At 38.7% G+C, this 19,957-nt stretch overlaps 1 protein-coding gene across 1 annotated transcript in view; it reads left to right on the top strand.

The window, feature by feature from the left end:
• AK5 (adenylate kinase 5) overlaps positions 1-19,957 on the top strand; it is a 94,362-nt gene that overhangs the window by 63,821 nt on the left and 10,584 nt on the right. Inside the window, exons 9-12 of the mRNA XM_054212201.1 lie at positions 6,455-6,497; positions 7,603-7,647; positions 16,944-17,107; positions 18,144-18,260. Of these exons, the coding sequence (XP_054068176.1) occupies positions 6,455-6,497; positions 7,603-7,647; positions 16,944-17,107; positions 18,144-18,260 (369 nt within the window). The remainder of the gene's footprint in view (positions 1-6,454; positions 6,498-7,602; positions 7,648-16,943; positions 17,108-18,143; positions 18,261-19,957) is intronic.

The following is a 19,957-nucleotide window of genomic DNA, read 5'->3' as shown; positions in this document are numbered from 1 at the left end:
TAATAACTATAGATCTACTGATAAGTAACCGAATACTGTATGTGACAAAAGTATTTTAAAATGAGCAATAGATAATAAGTATGCACAGGTAATAAGGGTGTCAAGTGTCCCAAATGTCTTCAAAACACAAAGATAATTAAAAATCAAGCCCCAGTTCTTCTTCAAGTTAGATACAATGCTGTCTCCTCTAGTTCAGCCCTTCAAACCCAATATAAAAATCGCAAATGAAGCGTTTGGTTTACCAGAACAGTCTTATGCTGCTCTGATCTTGCAAAATGCTGCTACCATGCTGGGAGGGGTGTTCTTATTGCATACCTTGGTTGGTAAAGTTTGCCCTTAAAAGTTAATCTCTTTGATTTTTTTTCCGGTTTTCTAGTGTCTGGAAATCAATATGAAACTAAATAAATTTTGCTTTCATTTTCATGCTTAATAATTACATATTTTTCTGTCATTTAAAAAAAACCTACAGAAGTTAACAAAAACCCAACCCCCACATACTGTAGCAAACAGATTTTGATTTTTCCCCTCTAAACTACTGATAGGTAGTCTTCTGTATGCTATCGAAAAACAAAAATGAAAAATCTGAAGAAATACTGCGTATCTTCAAAAGCCAGATAACTCTGTCCTGGTTTGCAATTTTTAAAAATGAGTTAATCTCTACCTCTGTACAGGTATAAATTTGTTTTGTTTTCAGAACTGGTAACAGGGTTTATTTTAAAAGAATAATGGTACAGACATTCTTGACTTCTCTAGAAACCCAAAAGTAAAAGGGAATCATAATGATGTAATAATCTGTCAGCATTTTGTAGATGCTATTACAAACACGAATTTTTTTGCACTTTCTAGTTGTATGCACTCCAAAACAAGCAAAAATCACCTCAAATAACAATAGCACTGTTCTCTGATCTTAATTACTGTTAGTCCCTTTTGACACAAATAGCTCCACTCTGCTAAGCAGTATGAACTATACAAGAAGATATGCATTTTTGGGGAAAGAAAAGCCTTGAAATCTGAATGTATTCATACTGTATCTTATCTTATTTACACATATTCATTAGTTCCGGAGCAGAGGAGGTCAGAGCACAGCCACCCCTACTTTCCAGAGGCATACTTTAACACTCAGCTTGCAGAAAGCAGCTCAGCCTCAAAAAGTGATTTGAATCACAAATCAAATTTAATGGCAAGCAACTGTATGGCTCATAAAATCCGTTCCCAGGGACCACTGCCCATACATAAAACCTGCAGCTAACCCAGCATATCTCATAAACCCCAAACATTCATGCTTACAGGAAGAAAACAGGAATTTAAAAGACAAATTCCAAAGCTGAGCTCTGACTAGCCCCAGTTTCTTCTGGTGTTTAACTTTGTGTAGCTAAAGCTTGCTTGGGATCCTTACCTTTTGTAATATATGTAAGGAAACCAGTCAGCGATAACTACATTTTTATAAATTGAGCCTGCATACATCTAATCTGAAAGAACATCCTCTGTGATTAGGTATATGCCTATTAAATCCATCTGCAAACACATGTCAAACTCTAAAACCACACAGATTGTGACAGACTGGACTGTGCTGAAACAGACAAATTGTATCCAGACGATGCTCAACAGACATCTCATACTGCTCTCCGAGTCCCTAAACTATAATCACTGAGACAGTTTATTTAATTGAGAGCTAAAGCAGATTTTAAGGGTACTAGGTGTAGAAGCATCATCTGCAAACATTTGAGATTTCATTTAATATTACTTTATTAAGGACTAAGAATTCAAAATAAATATACTACAGGCTAAAGAGGTGCAAGTTCTAGTTCTGCTTCCATACATAACTGTGTTTATATTGACAAGTCACCTAATATCTCTGCTAAAATGTAAATAATGCCCTTGCCTCTATTCCCAAAGGAAATACAGGGAAGATTTATGTGGAACTCTAGTGTTATTTGAAGAAATAAAATGCTACAGGAGTAAAAGTATTTTGCATACCTAACAGCAGCAAAGGGAGAATTATACAGCTACAGTGTGCTGAGAAACTGATGGTTATATACCTACATTCCCATCAAAGGGGTGCTGATGAGATCGCCATGATAAGTCTACATAGTCAGTTCTTGCCTGTTGCCCTGCTTTCAACTGGAATAGAGTTAATTTTCTTTCTAGTAGCTGTGGTTTGGATTTATTATGAGAATGCCGATAACACATACTGGTTTAGTTGTTGCTAAGTAATGTCTACATTAGTCAGGGACTTTTTCAGCTTCCCATAGAAGCTGAGAGGGAGCACAGACAGGACAGAGTGGCCAAAGTAGTATTCCATACCATAGATGTCATGCTTAGTATATAAATGGGGGGTTGGCCAGGGGGCACAAGTCCACAATCATCGCTCAGGACGGGCTGGGTGGTGACAGCAACTTGTCTTATATCACTTTATTTTGTATATTCTTTTACCATTATTAGTTTCCTCTCCCATTACCGTTCTACTAAACTGTCTTTATATCAACCCATGAGGGCTTTTTTTCCCCCTCCTTTTCTCCCTCTCCTCCCTGCCCTCCTGGGGGTTGGTGGGGTAGGGAGTGAGCAAGTAGCTGCCTGGTCCCAGTTGTTGTCTGGGCTTAAACCATGACACCTGTACTTTCTACTGTATATGTTATGTCATTCTGTGTTAAAGTTATGTTTGTCTATGCTGATTTTTTTTTTTTTGCTTACACATTAAATTCAATTCTCAACAAATTTTTTTAGGCAAAGAAATGTGTAGTGTTTGTTTGTTTAAATAATTTGTGCCTGACATGTTCTTTGAATATTTACATTCTCAAATCCAATCTTGAAAATTGAGCATAATTTTAGGCAACAATCATGCTATATTTTAAATTCAGTCTCACTCTACTGCCTCTTTTCTTCTTAATCCATGATTACTTGTCCTCTTCAGTAAATGTCTAGGAGGAACTCTTGTTATATCTGTTAGAAGTTTGAATAAAATGTATCAGGCACTTTTCACCACTGTTTTCACGAAGCTTTCAAGCAACAACAAGGTGATAAGAGATATTTTTTTTCTTTTCCATGTTACAAAAAAAAAAAACAAAAACCAAAAAAACCCAAACAACCCAAAACCTAAAAAACAAACCACCAAGGACTGGAGCAGAGGTTATTAATGGGTAACAGAAAAGCTTTCTCATTTCATCAGGTAACAAGTATTCACAACAGTTGTCGTTAAATTCTAATGAAGAAAATGTCCCATCATTAGATTAAAAAAAAAAAAAAGTGTTTTATTGCTTTCTTTAAAGTGATACGACCTAAGAGTCCTAATTCATTAGTAGCAAAACTCAAAGATCTGGAGAATTCTGTATCATTTCCTTATTACGTGCTGTGACTGTCAGTTTGTTTTATTATGGAAATTACTTCACAACCTAGCAATGACAGTAAGTAACTTAAACTCATTAACCTATGAAGTATCTACTACTACTTAGATATTTACTAATAACGAGCTATATGACAAGAAGACAGAATACAGTCAGAAGCCTGCATTTTTGAACTCTAAAGGCAAATGTCGGATAAGAGATTCTTTGCAGGTAGCAAACTTCGCTATTTAGCAATCATTTTAATGTACCATTGATATTGTTTAAGCAAGTACATGGTCAGCTATGTCCCACTAATTGATATATTTCCAGATAATATTTGTAGATATAACCTGGCTCTAAAGGCATCTGAAATTACAGACTACCCACCTTTCTTCAGAGGTTATAGCATATAAGTTTATAATCTTCCTCACCTGGCTTTCAACTGAATGGAAACAGCTATACTGAGAATACAGAGGTTGTTCTGCTGCTAAATCACTGGTGGCAGTGCGGTGTAAAATACTATTAGCAATCTAGTAATTGGTGGGACTCTTCCTTATGCAATCACTTGCTAAATCCAACCGTTATTTTCCAAAGCGCTTTGGTAACCAGGCTTTCAGGCCATTCACAGTTTAGAGACCTACTTACTAAAAAGACACAATTAGAAACAGGTATTGTCAAATGTAAATACGAGGAGACTGGCATTAACCAGGATGCCAGTCTCTGCCACTCTCTGCAAGGGACTGCAAGCCAAACAGCAAGTCTAGCTCCTCACCCAGATCAGCAGAAAAACTGGTTGTGCTTTTGAGGAGATTGGGAGGAAGCGGGTGAAGGGAAATAGAAGGTTCTAAGTCAAGTTTAAGTACAGAATGTTGAAAACTCTGTAGGAATACCTTGTCATCAAAACCAAATTAATTGTAGCCCCACTGTTCTAATCTGTTCCTCCTGACTTCTCTTACAGCCCCCCTAGAGACCAGGCTTTCAGGACCTCTTTCCACCCCTTGCTGGGTGCCATACAGTTCTGTCTGATAAAAATGTTTTTATGGAATAACTTACTGTCTGAAATATGGGGAAGCTTATTTTGTCATGGAAGTTCAGCAGGGCTGGTGGTCCCTCTAACATCAAGCTGTGTGCTGAGTTGTCTTAAAGAATTATGAAACAGATGCTCTTTGGAAAAAAAAAAAAAACAAACCTGGAGGGAAAAAAAAAGCAATTCTTTTGAAAACAATATTTCTGCACCTGAAAAGTGAACAGGTACAGATATAAACAGAATTCATTATTTTGATGTTCTGGGTTCTTATTGTTATCACTGTCACACTTCCTGTTTACCTGCTTTTGAGTTGTAATTAGAATTCACTTTAATGGCTTTTCATAGCGCTTGTTCCTTATGTGAGCATGACTTGTTGGTTAGTTAACCTGTTGTTCTATTAAGGCAGATACGGTTGGTCAAATAAAAGCAGCTGATAGCTTATTTAGCTTCAGTTCTGTCTCTAGTTTTTGTGTATTTCAGCTCTAAAAAATTAGAGCTTTTCCTGACTTAAATGGACCTTTATTATCACCTGCTGCTCTGAGCAGCCCACCAGTTACGGAGGCAGTTTCATTCTGCAATTATAGGGTAGAACAAAAGCATTACCTGGAAGAAGTAACACCTCTTTCATTTGATCATAAACTTGTGACTGTGATCTTGATTTTTGAAGAAACTTTACTCTAAACTTTGTGCCTAAAATGATTTTGATCCATAAACCTTCAAAGGCATGATAAGAAGATGAATCTAAACCCAGGTCTTTTGTATGTAATATATCCTTTGCAGGGTCATATATTTTATTGTATTATTACATCAAAGAAAAAGCATGTGGGGTCCCACTGTCATTTGAGTTGCAGGAAAGAGATTAATTAATGTCTTACTTGAAAACTTCTTTTTTCTGAAATACTGTCCTGCAAATTTAGTGGATCCTGTTGCTTTTTTGCTCCCCCCTTTTTTTTTTTTTTTAGATGGCACTTCTCCTGCAGCAGTGTAATAGGCTGAGAATTACTGTGAATCAAAAAATGAAAGTGTTCTTTGTAGCCAGTGTAATGGTACTTCAGCCTAATGAAGAGCACTTCTATTTTAGCGATAATGAGAACACAAAGAGAAACCTGCAAGGGCAGTGCCAGAGCCTTGCAAATTACATTGGCGAGCAGTTTACCCATTCTATTCACCCTGGTGTTCGTTCCACTTCGTCTGTGCAGCTATACAAGTTTCTAACTGTGGCTATTTCTGACAGCATACTGAAGCAGAGCTGTAAGAAACTACGGCTTGATAACCCTGTGCTATTTTGAGAGGACTAGCATAGTGTATTACATGCTGATATTACGCACTGATGATATAATAGCAGCATGTTACTGTCAATGCTATTATTGATATTTTATAGACTAGATTAAAGCACTGATGGTGTGAGTAATATTGACACTACATAACCTAGACTATGTCCAGCATATATATAATTCTAAGAACAACAAAGAATTCCCACTCTGAAACCCTTGCTGACCAGTATTTGTAACTGGTTGTACTATATAGTACACGACAAGATAATTCTAAATGGCCAAGTATCAGTAAAAAAAACATGCCAAGTTCCCCATTTTGCTGGTGGAATCCATCTTTGTAGTTCAGCAGCCTCTGTAACAACTTGTAGCTTGTGTTGCATTCTGAAGGTAAACACATACAAGTTGTTTTAGACCGAAGACAAATTTCATCTTACTTCTTCATGAGCTCGCTTGTAGAACTTACTCCAGTATTGCCTTTCTACTACTAGCAGGTTATCATACCATATTTGCTTCAGAAGCAATTCAGCATGCACACTGGTTGCTTACATATCGTGCTGGAACTGTGCAGTGGACACTGAAAAAGCTGTTCCTTGCAAAACCAATATGGGCCAGTTAATTGCCTCGAGTTATCTTGGGTTCTCCATGCTCGTGTTCTGCCAATTGAAACAGTACTAACAGCATTTCTGTGACATTGTTAACCATATCTCAACATAGATGAAAACTGAGAGGTTAGAATATGGAGAAGATATTAAGATATACAGATAAGCATACATAAGATGAAATGCAAGCTATGCAACATATTCATTTCAATATGTCAATTGTTTAATTAACAGGAGGAGGATCAGTCAAGTTTTTCTGGTTATGAGAGCACAGGAGGTGAGTTTCTTTTTCAGTATCATTTGCCATTAATTTTGAAACCTTTGTTTTCCCTTTGTATTTAAATAGTTACTTATAAGGTAAAGTGAATTCAGGTTATTTATATCGTGGAAGTTATGTCTCAAAGGATTTTATCATGTGATTTCACTTTGAATGCAAATTGAAGCTTGTAAAAGACATTTCTGCACTCTTCAGGCCAGTGGATCCAAAATTATTAGAAAATATTACTGTTAATCAGCATCAGATCTCATATGTGTTTTCAGAAATTGGCAGTTACGAAAAGCTTGTTGGGAAGTATGAGCTGCTGAGAGTCTAAGAGGAGTGAAAGGATTAAGCAGAACCTTTTACAGTTGATGATGTTATGTAATAAGAGATGTACGTGCCACATAATAAAAACCAAAATTGTACGTGGTAAATGAATCTGTCTTTTAAGTGATTAAGTCACAGACGTAATAAAATTCCAGCTGGCTCAGATGGTGCAAGTTCAACTTCTCTACTGGTATAATCAGGCCAATGACTGAGGCTCAAACTAGAAGGAATTGCTTTTTTTAAAAAATACAATTTCAGTAAAAGGCAAAGCTGTAGTACCTAGAGTAACTTTGGTGCTAAAGTTACAGTAATACCTGGATTTCAGTTAAGATTATTAGTATTTGGTGGAATTTGAGGCTCAGGGGAATATAAGACTACATTTCTGATGTAGTGCACCAAATATAAAATCTGAATGGAATGTGGACAAACTTTTACAGCAATTATAATGTAATAACATGTTCAGAGGAAAATGCAATGGCTCAGAAGGCACGTTATTACATCAAGATGCATCTGCTTCTCCTGTTTGTTTTTTTTTTTTTTAAAGAACTGATGCGTATGTGCAAGGTCTCATTTTCAGGTAAAATATTTTTGTCATACTTGCAGCGAGAACTATGAAACTGGGTGATAAATAGGCTTTGGGGTAATAGCTCCTTTTGGGATGCAGAGCATTATAGCAGAAAGTAAATCTAGTAAAATCAGGTCACCTTGCACATGTGTTACACAGTTTAGTGTGGAATGTATCTAAGATTAAAATTAGTAGCTCTTGCCAACTAAAGAATTTTTATTTTCATTTTAGACTTTTCAGAAGATCTGAGGAAATCAAACATAATTTTTGTAATCGGTAAGTAGGATTCCTGATTTAACTGCTACATTTGAAAATCCCCATGTTATTTAGTTTTGATTATAAGCATATGATTTCTTTTAAAGTTCAGCAGAACAGTTTGGTTAAGAGTATTTACACTACAATATTGGTTTAGTCTTTTGAAAGGGAGTTAGGATTTAATATAACATTATTAACTTGGGTCTGACCATGCTAACAACAGTTGCGTAAAGCTCAGAGCAGGAGAAACGTTTAAGTGTGAACATATTCAAAATTACCTTAGTTCTTGTTCACTTACAGTAGTGTTGTGCGATCTCCCACAGCAAAGCTGCCTCACCAGCATTAGTTAAAATGTTACTAGATTGGATTTATAACTCAGATTTTTGAGTTTTAGTGAAAAAAAAGTCAGGTCTCTTCACCTCTTCATCTGTGAAACAACTTTTGCAAATACATGTTTCAATTCTGCATGTGCTCAACATGCTGTTAAAAATTAAATGGGCTAGTCACCATGCATGATGCTTAGCATCTTCTGAGGCTTTGCAGGTTCAAAGTTTACTTCATATTTGCCTGCTGGAAGTCTACAGAGGAAAAGTACCATTATTATATAAATGTGACTAATGTAATTAGCATAAACTTTGAACAGCCTTTTAAAACAAATTAGTTATAATTTGAAGATTTACAAGTTTCAGCTTAAAGCCGAGTATCAAGCCGAGTTTTTCAGAACTGCTTTACAATACAGAGCAGGAACAACACATTTCCATGGACCTAAACATATAATTTTACATAAAAGTAAGTCACTTTGTGCATTCTTTTTCCTAAGGCGGGGGCGGGGGGGGGGGGGTGCTTCTCAAATTAGTCATAAATGAACAGAAATTTCATTCAGAGTCCAAGAGGCATCAAAAAGCATTCCAATACCAGCAGGTTGAGGGAGGTGATCCTTCTTCCCTATTCAGCACTGGCAAGGCTGCATCTGGAACACTGTGTCCAGTTCTTGGCTCCCCAATACAAGAAAGATATTGACTTACTGGAGCAAGTCCGGCACAGGACCAAAAAGATGTCTGAGGCACAGGAGCATCTTTCATATGAAGATAGGCTGAGAGAGCTGGGACTCTTCAGCCTGGAGAAGAGAAGGCTCCAGGGTGTCTTAACAATACGTATAAATACCTGATAGGAGGGAATGAAGATGAGGGAGCCCGAATCTTTTTGGTAGTGCCCAGTGACAGAACAAGAGAAAATAGGGACAACTTAAAATACATGAACTTCTATCTGAACACAAGAAAACAGGTTTTTTGCTATGAGGGTGGTCAAACACTGGAACAGGTTGCCCAGAGAGACTGGAGAGTCTCCATCCCTAGACATGTTCAAAATCCAACTGGACACAGTCCTGAACAACCTATTTTAGCTGATCCAGCTCTAACAGAGTTGTTGGACTAGATGATCCCAAGAGGTTCCTTCCAGCCTAAAGGATTCTGTGAAAAGATAACACGTTTATGTGTTGTACTTTTATCTCTCTATCTTATACCAAATACAAGTTGACTCAATTTTTTGCAAACCTATGGTGGATATTAAATGTTTGAAAAAGTTAAATTTGGTTACTGAAGAGTTCATTGGAGACTTTTCTTAAGGGAAAGATGCATAATACTTAATTTTCAGTCTTTAAGCACACAGTAGTTCCATGCTTACTGCTGTTTGCTGCAGTGACAAATTTTCGTCCTCTCTGATGGTTGGACTTGATGATCTGAAAGGTCCCTTCCAACACAGGCAATTCTATGATTCTATGACATTTTTCATTTACCTCTGGACTGCTTTTTCTTTTTCAAAGAATGGCTTTTAATTTTCATTTATAATTTTTTTTATAGGCCATCTACAAGGCATCTTCCAGGTTAAAACTGAAAACGCACCTTTCCTCTATTTATTCCTGCCCTTAATTCCATCTCAGACTTCGAGTAAATGCTTTCTAGGAACAGGGGAAAATTCTGCTTAATCAAAAGTCTAAGTTTCCTTTATTGAAAATGTTATAATGAAAAGTCTGACTGAAGTCCAAACATAGGTAACTTACTTGTCAACAGATTACGTAGAATGATTTATACTTTTTTCCCAAAATGCCCCCATCCTCACACCCCTGAAAAAGCTTCCTGAAGTCTGATGTGAAGAGTGAGGGGCGTTTTTTGGTTGTGGGTTTGTTTTTTTTTTTCCTGTGTTTTTTTTGTTTGGTTGGTTTGAGTTTTTTTTATGTGACTAATGTGAGATCTTCCTGGTTGCTCATTTGGCTGCAAAAACTTGATTTTACTCCATCTGGATAGTGAAGGTAAATGCTATTTCCCAGAGACAGATATCTTGCTGGTACTAGGTTGGAGTGGACACAAACCCTCTTTGCTTATGGCCTTATCAGGCAGGTAAATCTGCCTGAATCACTTGTTGACCCACATGCACTCCAGGTTTAACCTTATATGCACTACCCAAATGCATAGTATTTGCCTAGGCAGTAAGGTTGTCTTACATGGCAGTAAAGAGATGAAGTCTGATCACTGTGCAAGGACAAAAGAAAACTTTGAAGAAGCCTCACAGGAGCAGAACAAAACTGTCAAACTTGGGAGGAGGGCGGGAAAAGGAAAAAAAAGCACCACAGATTCTCAGTGGCTAAGTGCTCCATTGCAGTAGACAGCGCTGGAAATATTCAGCCCGTGATACCTTGACTACAAAGAAAGCAGAGAAGATGGGTTGGAGCATGCTGCTGTAGATACTTGAATAGGAAGAACTGTCTCAGGTGTCATTAGGAATGTTTGCTCATTACATAGATGTATTCATGAGGAAACAATAAGATGCTTATAAAGGTGTTTTAAAACTAGAGTTCTAAAGATGTGCATTTGAAGTAGTTTACAAACTAATTAAAATAAATACACCATCTGCGATCACTGACAAATTGAGATACTCTTCATAAGACAAAGGGAAACAAAGCAGACAATACCCTCCCCCAGCAATTTCCCTTGAAAATTGTCCAAAAAGGGAAAGAAAAAAATAATCTAATTAGCAAAGATTTACATTACAGCTAATGTAGGAATTAATTGGAATAACAGTCAACTCAGATTAATTAAGCAACAATGTCAATGTTTTATCCAGACAGCAAAGCAGAGACATAGAAGCAGCAAGTCGAAAATACGGGAGATAACAACAGGGTAATAAAAGAGGCAAAACCAAGTTAAATTTTCCCTGTGAAGTAAAGTTCAAGAGAAAAATAAAAAGTCAAACAGATGCAGAGATAAATTTGGGGATGCTCTAATATTTGAAACTTATATAATTATTGCCAGGCACAAAAAAAACCCACCCAAAACCAAAATGAACAAAAAAAAATCCCACCAACCAGAAAAACCTTTTTAATCAGAGCAACATGAAATGTAAAATCTTAACCACAATGAACAATATATGTTTTTATCATTTTAACTAATGCAATATCTGTCACATCCAGAAAATTGTCATACGTATCAAAGTTACTGGGAGTATTATCCCTCCTTATTCTCTACAGGAGTTTCATAAAACATAGCCACATCTGGCTTTGGTTGAGGCTGAAACCGGAGCAGAAAGTTTTTGGGAATCTTTCTGCACTTTGGATCAGAGACAAACTCCCCACTTATTCTTAAAGGTAGTGTTTAAAACTTGGTGTAACCAATTTCCTCTGCAGAATCCTTGTCATATTCTTGCTGATGAACTAAAGCTGATAATAGTTTAAGCTCAGTGTAAATAAGACCAGCTTTTCAGCTGACACCCTGAAGATATTACAGCCACCTACACTTACAGGTAAAACATCAGCTGCAGATACAGGCTTCTTGTGCATACAAAAAAAACCCAAACCACAAAACTTTTTATTTTGTTCAAGGTCTGACATACCTTGGACACTTGATCTAATGCTGAATTTAGCCCCGCTTTGAGTAGAGGGATTTACCAGATGAGGTCCCTTCCAACCTAAATTATTCTACAATACCTATATTAGAGCTCTTTTTACAATCAGATGGGCATAGGATGAACAGTGCTGATAATTAAAGGCTCAATCAGTCCGAGCACTAACTGTAGGAGCTGATGAAGGCTGCTTTCTCTGACTGGCCATGAAATGAACTCCATATTTTCTTTAAAAGGGATGAAAACTCAGGGATGTCCCGGGACATTACATCACTCTGCCAACATATGCTCCAGGTTGTTTTCTGATTAAAATCATCTTTCAGAAGAAAAATATTGAGGAGGTTTTGCTGTTGTTTTTAACTAACCACATCATTCCTATATGTTTTCACTCAGACTAAAATCATACGTGAACAGATGAGGTGCTATTGAAAAGCCTTCAAATGCCATATTCTGAAGCTAAGGCTTATTTTCATTTGTATAAATAACCCAAATAGCATTGAGAGAGTTGCCAAACTGATCAAGCCCTCCAAAATAATTTCTCAAATATAAGGATAGCTTGACTGGGGTTATTTTTGTTTCAGTTCTGACTTCTGAGGCTCCATTGTGCAGCTGGGTTTCCCCTGCAAGCACTTTTCCATGATACAGGGATGATACTCACTATGAAAAATTGAAAACATTCAATTCTGGAAATTGAAACATTTTAAAATGAATGGTGGGACTCTTGTAAATCCTGCTGCTGGCACTTTGTGTAAATGTTCATAGTATTTTGGTGTACAATAAACTCATATGATTTGGCAGGTTTAAAATAGAGACATCCCAGTCGGTCTGTATGACACTTCTGCTTTATTAATATTTCTGGAAGCAAAGACAGTTCATGAACTGCTCACATTGCTTGTTCCTGTCCCTGCTCACTCCCAGCGGCAGTCCCAGCTCCCTCTAGCATCATTAATTCATCTGCTTACAATGTCGTGCTCTAGGCCGGGCCGGTACATTTGAATCACATGCCTAGGCTTGTGAGCTTTCGTAGTCTTGGGGGAATTGAGGTATGAGGGAGAGCAGGAGTAAGAAACTCGATTTCTTAAACTGAGATCTTTCACTGATCTAAGGCAAGCTGCAGTTAAACATTCCGAAGCGCTGCTCGGGCAGTCGTCATTTCTCCCTACCCACTAAGACCACTCTTTTTCTGACCTTGAAGTGCTCTCTTGTGAAGCATTTCTGCAGTCGATAATTAAACGGGGAAAGGTGAGCACCTAAGTCATCAGTGCTGCCAGGAAGTTATTTACCAGAAGATCCCTTACGCAGTTTCGCAGGCAGCTGAATCGACATAATGGAAGGGAAAACTGCGCTAAGGGAGTGGATAAACCTTTTAATCCAGCCTTGTCTCAGAAAAGAAATATGCAGAACTGCATTGAATTTTTATGCTCTGTCTAGTACCCTGCTTCCAGACTGTGCTTTCTGATACAGACAATAAGCAAGTAAGGGACACACGAAGGGTTCAGCTTCCAAGAATAATCTCACTCACTGATACAATATGATTAATTTCTGAATCTGCAACTTTTATTAAGTGAATGAATGAGCTTTAAAGCAAGTTATACTGCATTTAGCAATACTAGCATAATACAAAAGCACACTAACACTGAAGAACTGATGGTAGTTCTTCTACAACCTCCTACAGGTCACAGCATACTCATAATTCCTCTGGCAATTTTCTAGGCTTTTAACTTTGTATCTTCATGTCACATATGAAAATCAGAAGACAACGTGATTAATCTGAATAGCAAGTTACCATGAATCAGTCTGTCACTGGTTAGCACTTTTTTTTTCCCCCTAAATATATGTAGGCAGAGTAAAAGATGACAGCATACAGAAAAAATGACAGCGTTCACAAAGAATCTTATGCCTTGACAACAAGAGGAGGACATATTTTCCACCTCCTAACAATTGAGCCATTGGGAAAATTTTGCTACCTTTTTCAGCGTCTCAAGTTTTTTCTGTTTGAAAAACAGCGTAGCGAGTTGCAGTGAAGGCTTCTTAACTGAAAATACCTTTGTGCTAGCTTTTGTTGTATTTAATACGCAACTGTTGTTCCTTATTAACTTTCTTCCATTAAATTATTACATTTTCCTCTTTTTGTTAGAAAGATGCATAGATTTAATAGAGAAATCCTCTAAAAAGAATGAACTACAGATTTTCCAACACTAAAAATTGATAATAAGCCTCATGACTGCAGGGTTAATTTGCTGTTAAAGCTGCTTATGTAGCAGTCCTATGAGTATAGTTCCTTCTGGCTCAGGGTCTATCTAATGAGTAAGGAGACACACCTTCACATTCTTTCCCACCTAAATAGCTCTTTTTCAGTCACATTAAATACTGGCCTTCAGAGGGAGACAAGACATTAACTAATACTTGAACTTTAAGCGTGTAAATTAATACTGGCATAAATGCTGAGTATGTGTTCGGCCCTCAATGCTGAATTTCCTGGGGGCATTCAGCTTCTTCTCAGATAAGGCCAAGCAAGAACTTTGGCCTCATTTGTCGATAAGAAAGCAAAAGACTTTGTAAAGTGGGTTATATACATTTGTCAAGCAGTAGGATGCGTTGCTACTCATCAGATGATACTAAATTAATAGCAGTGACCATAAAAATTACCATTTTCAGCACATTACTGTTATTTAATTATGTCTTTTCCTCTTTAAAGGGCTCAGCATTTTAATCTCAGCTTTGTTGGAACTCTTCTATAAAAAATAAACATGGTCAATTTTAAATAATGTTTTGGAGGCATGGTAATGCTCATTATCATGTATGCCCTGCCTAATGGGTCATTCTGACAGCTTTCTCTTTTAAAAAAATAACAGATAAGGGTATTACAGAAACTTCTCTGAATATTTACCTGCTAGCTAAACAACCAAAAATTGTCCCTGTATTGTTATTTCCAAAAAGAGATCTAGTTTATTTAGTATATTATGAAATTTCTGTTTTGGCTCTACATTCAGAAGAGAAACTGTTATATAAGAAACATAATAAAGTAATCTTTATAGCTATTTTTTTCTAGTACTGTGTAGGTACACAAAATAAATAGGATTAAATTACTGCGCTGTTAGTATATTCAAGGCCAGGAGACAGAATGTGTAAACAAGCACACACACACACAAATTTACTAATCTAAAAAACCAAAACAGATTAGAAATAAAACTAATTGCCACTACAGATATTTAACAGTCTCATTACAGATAATTTGCCTATAATTTCTCTGTAGCCACTCTTACTTGGTCCTTGTTTTCTTTCAATCAGTGCTTTTACAAAAATAATAATTTTATTCTTATTAAAGCAATGGAAAAACAACATGCAACTCACATTGGAAAGCAAACAAAACTGTGACAAAGATAATTTCTAGCTAAAATTGTAGCACAAGTGTGATTCTCACACCATGGGCTGATAATTGTGAAGCTGAAGTAAAGGCTCCAGGTTACAGTAGAGAAAACCCTTCCTTTGATGCTACTGCCTTATGACCCAGTTTTTATTCTCAGCTACAGTACTGCAACTTCTCTGAAAATTATATGCTTGGAGCAATTATTTCTTAAATTGAATGCAAAAGTTAGAAGAAAGTTCAAGTCAGGAGGAGATGATGGTGCCAAATTCACTCTGTTGTGAATGTGTTATTCCTATATTTGTTCACGGAAAGATAAACGAAAAGGAAAACCATGTATTTTCTAGCATCTTAAATTCACATAACAGAGCTGTGCAGTCATATTTGCAAGTCCCAACAGTTGATAAATACACAAGTCACATGCTTAAAAAGCTTTGTGGAGAAGTGTTCGTTTTTTTTTTTTATCTTAGCCTTGCCTCCTTCTTTTGATTTTTTGAGCACTGTCTCTCTGCAAGGGTATAATTACCTCCTACTGCAGTAGATCTTCTGAACAGATCCATCAAAGATTGTAAAAATGCTGCTACACACCTTGAAATTTCTCCCCAAATCCCGATATTGTCACAACGGAAATTTGCTTTCCCGGCCTCCCCCAGCCCCGGCTCCAAGATGGCCCCTCAGCCCTCCCCACACAGTTCGGCCCTCGCAGGGGGCTCACCTCAGCTCCGCAGGTCACAGCCACAGCACTGGGATCCTCAAGAAGTAGCTTCCAGCATTTCCCGTGGACCTCCTGTCTCTCCAGCTGGGCTGGGGCGGCTGCGGCCGCTCAGCGAGCAGCTGAAGGGGTCTTTGGCATTTCATGGCCTTCAGGGTGAGGAAGGAAAAGCAGCCACCTCCACTGGGGAGGTGGAACAGGGCAACGCCAGCCCCTGCAGAGCCTTTGAGATGGCCCCAGAATAAGGGCGCCTGCCAGAGAGGCATCCAGGAGTTTTGGGACACCTGAGGTGGTAGCAGCTTTCCTGCCAAAGGAAGCAGGGAGGCTCGAGGCGCCATTTCTGACAGGAGGATACCTGCAGCATTCACTTCAGTTGCTGCCCTTCCCCTCCTGCCCTCTCTGTCTCCCCACAGGCCCCAGGGGAGGGCGAGCTCCTGGCCTGCAGCGGTGGTGAGCTGGGGGGCAGCCACAGGTGCCTTCCCTTTGCCTGTGGAAAAATCACTTCAGCAGCTTCACCTGAGCAGCCTGTCGTCTGAGACCGCCCTTCACCCTCTGGTTGTTTGACTCTGGGCCTGGCGCAGAGGCGGTTTTCCAGCTCCTGGCTGAGTGCAGTTGTGGAGGTGGAAGAGCGGGTGGTGGCAAGGTCTCTGTGTGCCCTTCAGCGCTGAGGACTCTACTCTTACGCTCCCCTGCAGCACGAAGAGCAAGCCAGTACCGCCGCTGCAGGGAGCGGCGTGACAGGGCCTTCGTCAGCATTTAGCAGCTCAGTTGTCGGCAGACATGCCAGCACGTGAGAGCTTTCCAGCTCAAAAGGAAAGGGAGCAGGAACATGTTTACCACAGCGCAGAAGGGTTTAGTTACTGTACACCTACCTGCATCCCACATAGCGCAGGCAGGTTTCACCGCCTCTGTACCTTTTCCTTGCCTGTACCTTTCCATTTCATAAATGGGGGCAAAATATTTCCCTCGTGAGGATGAAGTGAACATTATTTTGCTAATATGTGTTGCAGCTATCAAGCTGAATGCATACTGAGTCAAGTACCCTTCCCCATCGGCTGTCTGTTTCATGTTTCTCCTTTACATGGTCATGGTGTTTTAGGAACAGATGTCTTCTGCAAGAGATTTCACGCTGTTGTGACTTTGGTACGCATTTTTGAGTCAGCCGTGTAGTGTATTGGAAGGGAAGTATATGACTTGTTCTACTGTACAGAGTGCCTTTACAAAAAAAAAAAATCTGCAAAACAGGCAGTCTCATCAATTTCCTTCCATTTTCTGGCTTGCTGTAGTTTGAGAAAAGACAGACGTTTATTCTTTTCTAATTCTAGATATTTTTCCCTCACAAAGGTGGCCCTGGCTCTGGCAAAGGTAGCCAATGTGAACAGTTAGCCAAGAAATATGGATTTACTCACCTGTCCACTGGTGACCTTCTTCAAAATGAGTTATCGTCATTATCAGAGAGAAGTAAATTGATCAAAGACATCATGGAATGTGGTGAACCTGTGCCTGGCGTAAGTGACGATTTTATTTGGGGTCCTAATGGTTAAACAAAGGCAGTGGTAGGTAGATTGTCTAAAAGGATGGAAATAAGAGACTAGAGCTGATGATTCCCGTTTAAGTAAAATTTATCTGCAAGTTGAGGGAGAAGTTTCCTCATTGCCAGATCTGTGGCACTTTTTCCCCCTTTCTCTGCCAGTATTTCTTAACATTTCAAACTCATATAGGCGACAAATTAGTCATGAAATACAGTGAGACAGATGCTGCGCTGTGCATTGCAAAATGTAAGAATAAGTACAGGAAACAGAAACTTTCTGTCCATTTTATAGCTTCACGTTTCAGATTCAGAGCTGGTCCTCCTGGCGGTTGTTCTAATTTACAATACCTGCAGCAGTTCCCTGCAGGGCTGGCTGCCGTCCCAGAGTAGCTGGACTGCAGTTTAACGGAGACTGTAAAGACAGAGTGTGTTGTTCTCAGCTGGACTTGATTTTTACATGGCAGGTCCCCAGCCCCAACTCTTGGTGGGTCTTCAGCAAGTGCAGCTAGATCGCAGGATGCGTTTGTTAATGAAAGATACTGGGAAGTGCTGCTTAGGGGAAACTAAAAGCTGTGCTGAGGCTTGATTTTGATTGCTTTGTTCTTCGGTGTGTTTGGTCAGAGGGGTCTCTTATCACTTTCCATGTAATATAATTATATCAATGACATAGCAAAATGCAATCAGATGGGAAAATGCTGCAGCAGTAGTCCAAAGTTTCATAGGTATTAACATTAATTTTGAAACTATGACATATTCCCAGCTATCTAGAGGACACTTTGGGAACTCTTGCATGGGTTGCAACAGTAGATTTTTGTAGCATAGCTGGTCCTGAGAGAAGAAAAAGTAGGGTGCCCTGCTATCTGCCGGGCAAGAAAAACATTTGCATTCACAGGACCTGCTTTTAGCAAAATAAAGCATTTTGTCAAGGGCGTAGTACTGAAGTCAATGTAATAAACAAAGGCATCAATCTTTCTTACTAATTAACAAAGTAACTCCCTTTCTTTCCAATGCAGGGTATTGTCGTAGAGCTACTGAAGGAAGTCATGGTTTCCAAGTTAGGGGACACAAAAGGATTCCTGATCGATGGGTATCCCCAGGAGCTGAAAGAAGCAGAAGAGTTTGAGAGCAAGGTGACCATATAATAGTAATGCTGTTATAACTCCTGTTGAGATACAGCTGTAGTTCTGATGCTGCTTCAGTCCCCATCTTTAGCCGATTGCAACGGGGATGTGTAAAGAGCCAATCCAACAGCATTGTGTTGCTGATCACTGAAACTTTGGCACCCCATCCATAGAGCAGCTCCTGCTATTGCCCTCACCTACACAGACTCTGTAATACCAGGAGTAAAGGCTGATTTTACCCAAATTTAATATAAACCAGGAACAATTCACATTTAGTAGAAAACACAATTTTTAGAATCACTTTTCTAATTCTAGTGCATGGCTGCTATACTTCTCATGAAAGTCTCATCAAGCACTATTTGATGTAGGTTCATGAAAGCATGTATCTTCACAGTTAATATCTCTTACCATTGAGCCGGCTCTGCTAAAGCTTGCTGCCACTTTGAAACAGCAAAACACAGATTAAATTTTTGCGATGAGTAACAGGTGGCATAGCCATAAAAAGAGCGTTTTACAAGTGACTGCATGGCAGTTCAGAGTGTTATCGATTTCCTCAGTATGTGCTAAGACTTACTGAGAAGTCTCAGCTGTACATTTCACAATCTGCAGAAAATACTCTATATAAGCCCTGTGAATGAATTTGCCAGGGTTTAGAAGAGAAGTGGTGAACTAGGAGAAATAGTTAAGTATATATTCTATCACACTACACTCCATAAATGTCCTATACAAGTTTGAAAGGTAATAAAACTTTAATGGATCATCTGTTTACTCCCTGAACTTTTAGCTGCTTTGTCTAGTTGATTACCACAAAAGCCTAGCAAGATTTCGGCATCAGAAGTTGGACAAAATAATGGGCAATAGCACCTGCTATAGAAGCCATTCACAGAAATGTTGACCCGTTAGTTACTTTACTAAAATGCCACAGACTATTAAAAAGACATTGGAGATTTCTTTCATTTTGTGCAGAAGGAGGAACTATTTCAGCAGTGCTGCTTTCCTGGCAGGCATATGTGTCGTGTCCCGTGAACACTGGCGTATGCTACAAAGTAGGACTTGGAGGTTGGAGTGTCCAGGACTGAGTCATGGCCAGGCAAACAAGTCTTGATGCATCCAGTGCAAAAGCAGAGCCCCTTTCAGTTCCTGTAGACACAGTAGCAGCAAAAGATCGTGTAGTCCTGAGCTGCCTTTGACATTTGGATTAAAATACAAGGACCCAAAGTGATAATTTTGAATGTGCTAAATCATCCCTGTTGTATCCACGTATCCACTTCAGTTTTCACAGGGTGAACTTGGCTGGCTGGAAGCTGCTCAGTAAGTCTGTGAAGTTTTTTTCAAACGAGTCATTATTGAGATGACACTTTGCAGTTCTTTCTAAAGAGCGATGAGAAGTTCTCTCTGCATTGAAATTGAATGAAAAGAGGTGAACATCAGGCTTTATTAATTAATGGCAGCAAAGGGTAAATGAATAATGCTACGTATATCTACATGATGTGTAAAAAGTATTATAATTGTTAATAAAGAGTTGTGCTATTTAGAAGGCATTGGGAATAGTGCTTATACTGAAAAGCTTGACAGCCCTAAATAGAATTAGCCAGGTAGAAACAGCATGTTCTCCAGCCAGTTTTGCCCAATTCATTTCTATGATGTAGTTGTACTTTCGCCTAGCCGTAACTCTAGAGGAGCATATGTCTCTTGTTCCCTCCTCA

This window comes from Rissa tridactyla, chromosome 8 (genome assembly GCF_028500815.1).
Source record: "Rissa tridactyla isolate bRisTri1 chromosome 8, bRisTri1.patW.cur.20221130, whole genome shotgun sequence".
NCBI classification, from domain to species: domain Eukaryota; kingdom Metazoa; phylum Chordata; class Aves; order Charadriiformes; family Laridae; genus Rissa; species Rissa tridactyla.
This window is presented reverse-complemented; position numbering and strand designations above follow the sequence as displayed.